This window comes from Cricetulus griseus, assembly GCF_003668045.3.
Source record: "Cricetulus griseus strain 17A/GY chromosome 1 unlocalized genomic scaffold, alternate assembly CriGri-PICRH-1.0 chr1_0, whole genome shotgun sequence".
Lineage (NCBI taxonomy): Eukaryota > Metazoa > Chordata > Mammalia > Rodentia > Cricetidae > Cricetulus > Cricetulus griseus.
In genome coordinates, this window is record NW_023276806.1 from 149,698,347 (window position 1) to 149,710,291 (window position 11,945).

Here is an 11,945-nt window from a genome sequence, read left to right on the forward strand (position 1 = left end):
GTAACGATAATCAAAGGGCTGGAAACAGTCTTAGTTGTCATGGCCTGTAAAGGGACTATAAAGCGCCTTCAGGCCCTCTGCTCTAGCCCAGTAGGCAGCCTGTCTGTCTACCATAGGATGAAAGGTGTGTGATGGCCAACAGAGAAGGGTCAAATGGGGCTCCCTAGTGTGATCCAACCATCACTGCAGTGGATGATTCTGGGACCTCATTTCTAGCCCAAATCTCATTTGGGGGATGACAAGGGATTGCTATTCATTTTTGAAGACATTAAAGAGAACCACAGGTGTCTGATGGAAACTTCAGAAGCTCTGGTAGCAGCATCCTTAGAGCCTTGTGTGTGCTTGGTTATGATGTGCAGTGCTGACATTCCTATACATCTTTCCTGGCCCGATGGGACCTGCCTTTCTAATTCAAGGCAAAGCTTTGTTACGGGTAGCTTAAACAACGAACAGCTACTTCTCAACCAAGAGTTCAAGATCAGGGTTGACCCTCAGGAGTGTATGTCACAGTAACTATCAGGGTATGAGCTCTGAGGAGTGTCTGGGGATTTCTAGACAACCAACCAGGGAAGACCTCAAAGGACACCCAGGCCTCTCTTCTCTCATCAACCCTGCATTCCATAATACCCCACTCCTTAAACAGTACTAGGGCTTGGTTTTGTTCTTTTAGAAGGATGAGCAATGTTCCATGGCTTAATGGAGTGGTCCATCACAGGAAAAGGGGAGGTCAGTGGGTAAACTGGCCATGCCAGCCTGACTACCCAGCAATCCCCGGGTCCACACAAAGGTGGAAGGAGAGAGAACTAACTCCACAGGCTTCCATTAATCCCATTGGGTGAGAATAAGACCACTACCACACTTGTGATCCAAATCTGAAGCAAGTTTGATTTTTATTGGGATGCACCAGAGAGCTGGCCAGCGATGGCCTCCTAAGTCAGGTTAGAGAGAACAACCCTGAGTCTATTTCTTACAGCCCTTTTAAGGAGCAAAAATCATGAGTAGTGGAAAAGCAGGGTTACTGAAGAGAATGGGGCAGTAAGGAAGGACAGAAAAACTTCAAAACAACGCAAAACAAACCCAACAGCCATCACCATTATCCAGTCTTCTGGACCTGGAGTTATTGATGGTTGTGAGCTACCATGGGGGAGGTGGGAAACAAACCCAGGTCCTCTGTAAGAGTAGCAAGCACTCTTAACCACGAAACCATCTCTCCAGCCCACCACCACTTCTAAAAAGCAAAGTTTTTTTTTTTTTTTTTTTTTTTCCTTCTGGCTGTTCTTTCTACAGAGATTTTTGTTTTGTTTTGTTTAGATGGGTTGGGCAGTGCTCACCAAGGTTAGTTCTCCTCAGTTCCACCCTCCTTAGCCCAAGCTACCTCCAAAGAAAGGGTAATTCACAGGATGGTATTAGAAGGAATGCAGGGATGGGGTGTAGACCAGTGGGAGGGCACTTGCATGCATGAAGCCCTAGGTTCAATTCCCAGCACCACCGAGGGGTGGATGGGGGCAGGGGTTCTAGAAAGCAGTTTACCTTCAGAAGTCAACAAGCATCTAGCAATTTCTGTAATTCATAACTGTTTTGGTGAGGCAGAAGGAATGACCATAGAGAAATATTAAATATGCCCAAAAACCTTCAAAGACAAGTAGCTTGGACACATAGCAAGTTCAATTCATATCCATCGTCCATATCCCTTCCCATTCAGCTCAAACATCAAAACAAAGCATATTTGCTTTTTATTTTTCAAGTCAGTGTAACTTTTCCAACCAAAAGTTAGATGGGGTGAAAACTTTACAGGAAATCATGCAAAGAAAGGAGCAAGAGAAACAGTGGGGAGAAACTAGGAGGGAAGGCGGCCATCTAGATCTCCAAAATGAACATCGAGACACTTTTATTACCTGTTAACGTTTCCAAACGACTTCTTGCCGACAAGTCAGTATGTATCAAGCAAGAATATCCTTTTTATTTTTAGCATGGCCATTCACAGTCGGCAAGTCTATGTTCAGGTCTAGCAGATGCACCACAAATGTATTATGGGGTGTCAGCTTAGCCACCTTCACACAGAGTGCGGTCATGACATTTCCAGTAAATTTCCCAAAGGAAGGGAATGAATGAGCGAGAATGTACCTCTCACATGAAGGACTGCCGGAGTGTGTGTGTGTGTGTGTGTGTGTGTGTGTGTGTGTGTGTGTGTGTACGTGTGTTTGCACGGTTTTCTTCTCCGGCTGTGTGTGTGTGTGTGTGTGTGTGTGTGTGTGGTGTGTGTGTGTGTGTGTGTGTGTGTACGTGTGTTTGCACGGTTTTCTTCTCCGGCTAAAATCACCACAAAGATCTGGGACCGTCCTTTTGTGTTTCAGAAGAAACAAGTTTCCTCAAGCATTTGTAAGTTGCAGGTTCTGAACCAACGAAGGTGGAGAGGGGAATAAAAACCTCCAAACATTAAAATACCCTCTCCCCCACTCCAGAAGCACTTAATTCTTAAGATTTGGGCCATGAAAACCTGGTGGGCGAGGGCACTGCTAACCGCGCTCCTCCGGCTCGCTGCAGGGCGAGGCCCCGGAGGACGCTTTGGACTCGCCGTCGCTGTTGCAGTCCCGCCGGTGGCGCTCCAGCAGCTCCTGCAGGTGCCTGATGTAGCTGATGGCGGCGCGCAGCGTCTCCACCTTGCTGAGCCTCTGGCCCGCCAGCTCGCGCGGCAGGTGCTGGCGGAGGCGCGCGTAGCCCTCGTTCACGCAGCGCACGCGCTGCCGCTCGCGCTCGTTGCGCTGGCGCAGAGAGGCGGGTTCGCCGACGCCCCCCAGCGACAAGGACGGGCACGGCCGTCTCCGCGCGCTGTCCTCGGCGTCCTGCCGCGCGGAGCTCCTGCCCGGCTCCCTCCGGGACAGCGCGCCCAGCGGCGGCGTCCGCAGCGGGGACGGTAGAGCCAGCAGTCCCGCAGGTTTGCGTTTCTCCATCCTCCGCCGAAAAGCGCGCGCAGATCACTCGAGGGATGACTCTCTCTCAACAGGAAGACCAGACTTAAAGCTTTCGTGGCCGAGGCGCTGGTCCATCCAGACTTCCCGGTCTGTCTTTGGAGAAGTTTCTAAGTCCAGAAGCTAGGTTCCTGAACACACTTGGAGGGAACTTCTCATGATTTCCGAAGCTCGTTGCTCTCTTTATAAAACTTCAGAACAGAGAGGGCAAAGAAAGAGGACGTGCCTCATCCACGCTTGTAAACGTGTGTCCCCTCCGATCTTATTTCCAAAGTTAACAAAGGGTCTCCAGCCTGAATAGACTATCGCACCCCAAACAAATTGATCTCTCAAAGGTGCCCAATTGCTGTAATTCACTCCTGGTCAGCAAGTGTGGCTCTCAGGGAACCAGGAATTGAGCAGGGTCCCTCCCAGGCACTTGCAGATCGGCTGGCCGGCAGACAGAAAGTTTACTCTGGCTTTCTCCTTGAAAATCCAAACTTGACTGTCCTTTGTGGTTTCCGGCGTTCAGGTCTGATGGAAAGAGCTTTCAGGGTGTTTGCAAACATACCCCTTGCTCTTTCATTTCTGGGGAGGTGGAGAAGAAGCGCTCATCAAAGGGAAGACTGCTCTCTTGCGGTTAGAAGATGTGTCAAGTCAAGGAGGACCTCCGGGGAAGCCCGAGGTTTTCTTCTGCGAAATCAAACTCTTAAAAACCAAATTAGGCACTTTTTGAAGGTAACAAGAGCAAAATCTATATATATTTAGCATCAGATATAAGGGTCCGTGATATTGTGTTCTAACATAAGTTTAACGCGAGGTCCTTTATGTTTTTGTTGCTCCGTAAAAACACATCAAAAGCCAGAACAGTAACAAACACTTTTAGCCAGTTATTTCTCAGGGTGCTTACTGTAAACACAGCTTTAGTCCTGCCTCCCAACCTCTTCTAATCCCACTCAGGATATAAGGATATCTTCCCAAAGCACAAAGACTTTTGCCATTTTATTCATCTTTATTTCCTCCCTTGAGAACTGGAAAAGTAGAGAGCCCCAATTCCAAGGAGAAAGGATTTCAGTTTGAAGGCTTGTCTTTTTAACGCTGCCCCTCCCCCCAACACAAATGAATAATTAATCCATCTGTGTTGGTAAAGAGCTTTGAAGATGAAAGTGTCATTAAAAATCCAACTGCACTGGTTAATGTCAAAGATTATTATCACATGGAAAAATCAGATTTCCTGTTCTGCAAACCAACACATTAAAGGCATCTTCTACTTGAAAAGTCCAACTTAAAAACAAGAGACGCAAAAACCCCCTAAATTTACAACCAGACCTGACTCTTCCCTGGGAGCTGGGGTGTGGCACTAACACTGTTTTTTTTTTTTAAAGGAGTCCTGTACTTCCATATTTACTCTAAAGTTTAGAGTTTAAACGACCAGCCTGAAGCAACTGTAAAAACACTTGCATCAAGGCAAATAAAATAGAAATAATTTTTCCTTTTAGGCATAAGTTAGTCACATTTTAAAAGGCGTAGCACCCTATAGGCTTACACTGGCAAGCCACTCATCATGGCATCACGAGTCCCCACGTCATCATATTTTCATGAGCTGAGAAAGCTTTCCTCTTAGCAGATAAACCTCCTGCAGGGCATGTAGGCTCTGAGACCACACGCTGCTTTGGTCCAGGTCAAAGATTTGGATCTTCCTGTTAGAGTGACAAGAGACAATGAGATAATTGATAACAGGGACATGACCTAGGTCTGTTTTTCTTTCATAGGCTGATAGGAAATAAAAAGACTGCAAGCCAGGTGTGGTGGTGCACACCTCAGCCTAGGGCTGGGGAGATATGTAGGCAGGCCTGTGTGAGTTCCAGCCTAGTTTACATAAAAAGTTCCAAGTCAACCAGGGCTGCACGGCAAGACCTTGTCTTAAAATATAAAGTAAAATGAAAACATGTAAAGGTTGACTAACAACTTGTGATGATAGGGACTTGCGGAGGGGTAGAAACATAAAACACTGTAATGTTTGGGGAGATAATGATTCCAATCAACAGTATATTATCCCATTGCCTTTCATCCAGAAATCTTGGCAATTTTGTTCCACAGAAATAAACTCATCACTATAGGAACATACAATTCAGTACTGAACACAGCATTTGTAGCGAGTTAAAAAAGAGAATAGCGCCAGGCATTGGTGGCGCATGCCTTTAATCCCAGCACTCGGGAAGCAGAGGCAGGCGGATCTTTGTGAGTTCGAGGCCAGCCTGGTCTCCAGAGAGAGTGCCAGGATAGGCTCCAAAGCTACAGAGAAACCCTGTCTCGAAGAGAGAGAGAGAGAGAGAGAGAGAGAGAGAGAGAGAGAGAGAGAGAATAGTGCTGTGCCTAGTGCAGCTGCAGCATGCCTATAATCCCAGCTTCTTTGGGAAGACTGGCTCTCCCGCTAGCAGCGCCCTGGGTCGCCTGTAGCTCTCTCTCTCCATGTAGTGTAGGGCTGAGGCTCCTTGGGCTTTCCCTGTCCACATTAACAGCTCTATTGCTGAATATCCATGTTCAACTCATATTTAGACAGTGTGTTGGTGAGACTTATGTATTTAGGAACATATACATGTAATACACATATATGTATGTAACAACAATTTAAAAAGAGGCCATGAATTTGAAAGAGAGCAAGGAGCAGTATATGGGAGGGTTTGGAGGAAGGAAAGGGAGAGGGCAATGTCGGGGCCAGAAAGAACCTGAATCTCCCGTTACCTTTTAGATGCCAGCTGGTTACCTCTGGATGGCCTGGCCAAGGTGGAGAATGGCTCCTAGTTTGTTTAACAATAGGCCTAGGCCGCTGGGCGAATGCACACCCATCATGGGGCTGGTGAAACGTGCCTGGAAATTAGTAAGCATCTAGCGAGATGTGCCTGGTAGAATGCAAGGGGGCTTGTATATGTGTGTTCCGAGACTACCTCTAGGATTAAAGGAAATATTTTATATCAGCTTTATACATGATAATAGATGTCTTCCTCTATCACCCCCACGGTTGGAAAGCTACTTAAGAGGATGCTTGAATAAACTGTGGATTCCAGACTCCAGCATGGACTGAGAGGCCTCCTGCGACGACAAGATGTGTCTGTCTGGTCCTTAACACCACAGGGTAGCTAGGAGTTTCCCGATCAACACTCTCTCACTCAGGGATGGACCCGGGGCTGTTCAGCTAGCTCCAATTGCAGCCCCAAAGACATCAGTCCAGAATAGATAGCCTCTGTAGTGTGGGAGTGATACAGCCTGGACCCCAGCAGAGGAAATGATGTAACTATATTATAATCTAAAAAATAAAGGAATAATTAAAAATTTAACAATAAAATTAATCTTAAAATGAAAAGAAAGTTCAAGGCCTGCCTGGGCTGCAGAGTGAGTTCAAAGCTGCCGGGGCACGGCCTGTATCAGTCCCACACTACATGCTATCTATTCTGGACTGATGCCTCTGGGGTTGAGATCGGGGCCAACCACCGAATGGCCCCAGGTCCATCCCTGAGTCGGGGGGGTGGGGGGGTGGGGGGTGGGGTGGGTGGGGGTGCTGGACCAGGAAACTCCTAGCTACCCAACGGCAATCAAGATGAGACACAGGCATCTTGTCATTTCAGGAGGGCTCTCAGTCCATGCTGGAAACTGGAGTCTCCGGTTTATTCTAGCATCTTCCTAAATAGCTTTCCAACAGTGGGGGTGACCTCAGAAAGCATCTACTATCATATATATAGCTTACATCAAGTAATGCTTTTAATTCAAGAGTCACCTAAACAGTCCCTAGGCACATAGACAAAAACCTCAGGACAGGTTCGGGCATACCTAGAGCCTAGGTCTGTAGTTATGCAAACTAGGAGACATTCTCCACTGAGGCCAAGCCATCCAGCAGTAATTTAGCCAGCATCTGAAAGACAATGGAAGATTCAGGCACCTGGGAAACGGAGCAGAGGTTTGGACCCCAATAGTTTATATTGATAATTTTTGGTCCCCGACACAAAGCCAACCTGGGCAACTTGTAAAACTGCGTCTCTCAAGAAAAAGTAAAAAGAGGGCTAAGGTTAGCTTTAGGTTTTCTCCCAGGGGCGTAGCAATGAGGAGACAGGACACAGTCTGAATACTTACCAATAAAGAAGAAAAATACTTATAGATCTTTATGTTATTATTAAAAATAATGAGTAAGATATATGTAAATACAGAAATGCAAAAAAATGTGTTAAGCAAAACACAAGGAAAAATTACTGACTAACGTTTGCAATAGGAACATAAAACAATTTTATGTGATTTATACATTTATACATGTCTGGTTTTGAAACAGGATCACACTGTATAGCTCAGGCTGGCTTCAAATTCAAGCCCCCTCCTGCCTCTGCTTCTTGAGTGTTGGAACACCAGGTGTGTACCACCATGATAAGTGACCTCCATGTCTTTATGTGTTTATACAGACATGGAGAATGAAGTGGAAAGATGTATACCAAACTTTTGTCATTGGTTGCCTAGAAAGTGTGTCACTGGGGATAAAAGGGTGATCATTGTCCTCCATAGCTTTCTCTACTGCTTACTTATTACAAACTGCACGTGCTTTATATTTTCAATCGAATGATATTTAACATAGCAAAAGGAAGTGTACAGAACACCGAAATGATGCACTGACTCGAGCCAGAACTACAGATCTATTATTAGTATTCGAGGTTGAATACTAATAGTATTAGCATTGAACAAGATTTTCTTATAAATTCTTTCTCTGAGGAAGATGGTATAGCTGTTTCCTGCAGGCTTGACATGAACAGCACCACCAGTGACCCTAGGAGACCTTGGCCACTGTCATGGCAATGAAATACAAAGAGCTTACACCACTTGGCAAGGTCTGGTAATGGGGCAAGCAGTCCTTCTTTGAGAGGGAGAGAGTCACAAGACACTCCTCTTAGATCCCATCACTGCTGTCAAAAGGTAGGAGGCGGGGGCTGGAGAGATGGCTCAGAGGTTAAGGGCTGGAGAGATGGCTCAGAGGTTAAGAGCGCTGACTGCTCTTCCAGAGATCCTGAGTTCAATTCCCAGCAACCACATGGTGGCTCACAACCATCCATTATGAGATCTGGTGCCCTCTTCTGGTGTGCAGATATACACGGAAACAGAATGTTGTATACATAATAAATAAATAAAATCTAAAAAAAAAAAAATGGTAGGAGGCATCACAGCATGTGGGAGGGAGATACAGGAGGATCAGGAGGTCAAAGTCAACCTTGACTCCTAAGCTACATGGGAGCCTGCCTCAGAGAAAAAAGGTAAAAATTGCCTTGTGGTGAGACTTTTCTATGGTACAGTTGTTCACAAGTTGCCCATGCTCCTGTGGGTAACACCAAGTAAATCACTTATTTTCTAAGTCCGGTTTCTTTGGTCTGCCCACTTCTTCTCCATTTGAGGTGAATAGATGTTTCTTTTATGTCTCTTTAGAAAGCAGGGAGAAATGTGCACAGGATTTATAAAACGCTCAGAAGAGCAGTCCGATGATCTAACACAGGTCTATTCAATTAGCTCTTCTCTATATAACTTAAATATTAAGTATCCATATCACTACATGCTGCATCTACCAAGCACAACTAAACGTCTACTCTGGTAAGATTGCCAATAGCCACGTTTGGCATCATTACATTCACTTAGAAGAAACTGAAACTGAGGCAGGAGGATTGGAGTTCCAGTCTATCCTGGTGTATACAGAGAGACTATGTTTTAAACCCCAAACCATTTGGGAATATGTAAGTCGGAAATGGCAGCCAGGAGCAGGGCATGGTGCCATCTCAGAGTGTAGTAACAGGTTTGTCTTCTCTGCAATTAAAGAATTAAAAGGCAGGAAAAGAAGTTAAATTTGAGATCTCAGGAAACCCCCACAGAGCTATCGTGATCCTTGAAAAAAAAAAGGCTCCCTCTTGGGGTTCACAGTTATGTTGCTAGAAGAATTTAAGAATAGTCTCAAACAGAAGCTCGAGGACAATTTGTTAGAGTTTAAGAGGAAAACCCCCAGGACAGGCAAGCCTGAAATCTCCAGCTGCCTTGGAGAGAGAAAGGAGAAGGAACAGAAGTCACAAAAAGGGAGGTCAGCCACCTGGTGGCAGTCTACACCATTAGGACATGGGATTTTGAAAGAGCAAGGAAGCCCAAAGCATTAGGAAGTTCAAAGCATAAAGATCTAGCCATCATCCAAAAAGAAAAAAGACAAAAAAGGAAGAAAGGTGACTAGGTCTTTTACATCAGGCTTCAGAAAGATGAGTAAATCCAGCAGAACATCTTGGTGGTTCTGGTAGTAGGGAATGCACTAAGGGAGAGGAACTCTGGAAAGAAAAGGTGAACCAGCCTTTCTAGGGCTGGTCCTCTAGCCAGGTTCCTTTCCTGAACAACTAGATTAACCCTTCAGCAAGGAGACAAGGGCCTGTCTCCACCTAGAGGTAGATCCCATTCTTCACAGCACAGCTGAGGGTTCCATCTGGAATCATTTTAGCAACACAGGGTGTTGTGCAAGACCCCTACACCCCCCACAATTAGGTAACAGGGGCAAAGAAGCCAGATCTGTTTCACACAGATGCTGCAGCTGCTGGGACATCCATGTTTCCTGTCTGTAGGAACCAGTATTTTTTTAAAATCACCATTCTATGAAAAGAGCTTCCACTGACCTCAGGGGCTCAAGGAATTTCCACACTCAGGGAGGCCCAAAACTCTACTCTCTGATCCAGTATTTATAGCTGTCACTGCAAATATAATTTACCCACCAAGCCATTGCTTTAATGTGGGTAAGGTTGCCTAATGGTGTGGGAAGTTCATCAGGGCTCAGAAGGATGGACAGAAGAATGCTAAGTAAAGGTCAGTTGCCATTCAGTAAAGCCAGAGGTAAGAGCTTTATTAATCCTTTACCCATAACCTTTCATTACAGTTTAAAGATCACATAGTTTTTAGCAAAACTTAAAGGGCCATAATTATTTAAAACTCTTTATTAGTATTTCTGTTTTTTCCAAACACTTAAAAATTTTAACCTTGTTTACAAAGACTTTCTATGGAAATTTATAGGGGTGTGTGTGTGTGTGTGTGTGTGTGTGTGTGTGTGTGTGTGTGTGAGTGAAGGTGTGTTCTGAGGCCAGAAGTGCATGTTGAATCCTCTGGAGGTGCAGTTATAGGAGGTTGTGAGTTGCCAGATGTGTACTGGGAACTGAATCTGGGTCCTCTGCAACAGTGGCAAGTATTTTTTTAAACAACTGAGCCATCTCTCAAATCCCTAGGAATGGAAATTTTTAATGCTGTCAAATATATTAGTAATTTTCTACCGATTTTGTCATCATTCTGTTATTTAAGGAAACCACCTACCACACGTTTTATATGGCTCCTGTTTGTCTATATGGCACCTTGGTGTGAGTTAGAAAAGGGCATTCCACGCTTGGAACATAAACGGCTGATTCTAAAATTCATCAGGAAGAGCTATTTGGGTGCTAAGTATGGTGGGACACTACTGTTATCCCAGCCCTTGGGGTAATGAGGCAGAAAAAGATCAAGCTCAGGCCAGTCTAGGCTACATGGTCTGCAGTCTCTGCTGCAGAAATCAGGAGCTACAGTACAGCTCAGTGGTGGAGAGTACACTTGCTTCACATGTGGAAAGCTTTGGTTGAACCTTTAGTGTGAAGAAGGAGAACAGGGGGAGGACACACAGCTGCTGCTACTGTTGCTACCCCTGCTATTACAGAGTAAGCACGTTCAGTTCTGTACGAAGGAGCAAAGTATGGGAGTTACTCTTCTCATCACCATGACCAAATGCATACCCACAACAAATGGCTTAAGAAAGGAAGGGTTTCTTCTGGCTCTTGTAATGGAGGACATAGTGATGGAGTGTCAGGAATTCTCACAGTGCATCTACCATCAGGAAGCAGAGTGAATGCTAGTACTCCGCTGTCTCTCTCCTTCCCCCCTTTTTGTTCAGTCTAAGACTCTAGTCCATGGCACATGCTATGTACACACAGGGTTGGTCTTCCCTCTTCAGTTAACATGTTCCTAAAGTCACTTTGGCAAACTAGAAAGCTAAACAATTAATGATTATAGTTAGGAGTACAACAAGAAAATACACTCAGCAAAACTTAGTCTAGGAATGAGGATCCTTCAATTTGAGGGCAATTAAAAACCTTTTTTTTTCCGTGGCTGAACATGGTGGTGCATGCCTTTAATCCCAGTACTCCAAAAGCAGAGATTGGTGGATCCTGGTGAGTTTGAGGCCAGCCTGGTCTACATAATGAGATCCAGGCAAGCCAGGGTTATATATAGTGAGACAGTGACTCAAAAATATTTTATTAAATTTACTTATTTGTATGTGTGTGAGCATGCATACATGTGTACATGCAAGTTGTCATAGTTGGGGGCAAGTGCCTTTACCCACTAAGCCATCTTGCCATCCCCCTGAAGTGATATTTTTTAAAAACAATTTTATTTTTTTTTGCTGGGCATGGTGGTACATGCCTTTTATCCAAACACTCTGGAGGCAGAGGCAGGCGGATCTCAGTAAGTTCGAGGCCAGCCTGGTCTACAGAGTGAGTTCCAGGACAGCCAGGAGTGTTACACAGAGAAACCCTGTCTCGAAAAGTAAAAACAAACAAACAAAATGGCTACCAAGCAGTTGGTGTGGTTTCAGTGAGCATTCTTAGTACTGCGCCTGCCCGTGAAGTAGGGACGGAAAGGCAAAGAGAGAAAAAGGAAACCTGCACAAAGCCTAGCACCATCATTTATGACATGGAAGAAGGTAAACGTCACACAGGGTACAAGAGTTTCAGAACAGAAACCCAGTTTCTCCTGGGACACACCACCATTGTCTGGCCAATCCTGTATTTCAAAATGTGTTCTGTGAATTCGTGCTTCTCTACTTGAGGACATGCCATTAGGACGGAAAACAGTCTGTAGAACCTTGGGGCCCAGAAAGAACTTCTAGCAGCAACTGCATCAGTTTTGGTCTCTTAGCAACGGCGA

General features: G+C 45.2%; 1 protein-coding gene across 1 annotated transcript; it reads right to left on the reverse strand.

The window, feature by feature from the left end:
- Nucleotides 1–2,516: 2,516 nt before the first annotated feature.
- On the reverse strand, nucleotides 2,517–3,024 carry LOC113832927 (achaete-scute homolog 4-like). Its single transcript, XM_027391875.2, has one exon. It carries the CDS (start codon nucleotides 2,949–2,951, stop codon nucleotides 2,517–2,519), a length of 435 nt encoding a protein of 144 aa, XP_027247676.1. The 5' UTR covers nucleotides 2,952–3,024.
- Between the last annotated feature and the right edge of the window lie 8,921 nt (nucleotides 3,025–11,945).

What these genes read in the sequence shown, in the direction of transcription:
- LOC113832927 (XM_027391875.2), bottom strand. Translation starts at nt 2,951, where the DNA reads ATGGAGAAACGCAAACCTGCGGGACTGCTGGCTCTACCGTCCCCGCTG.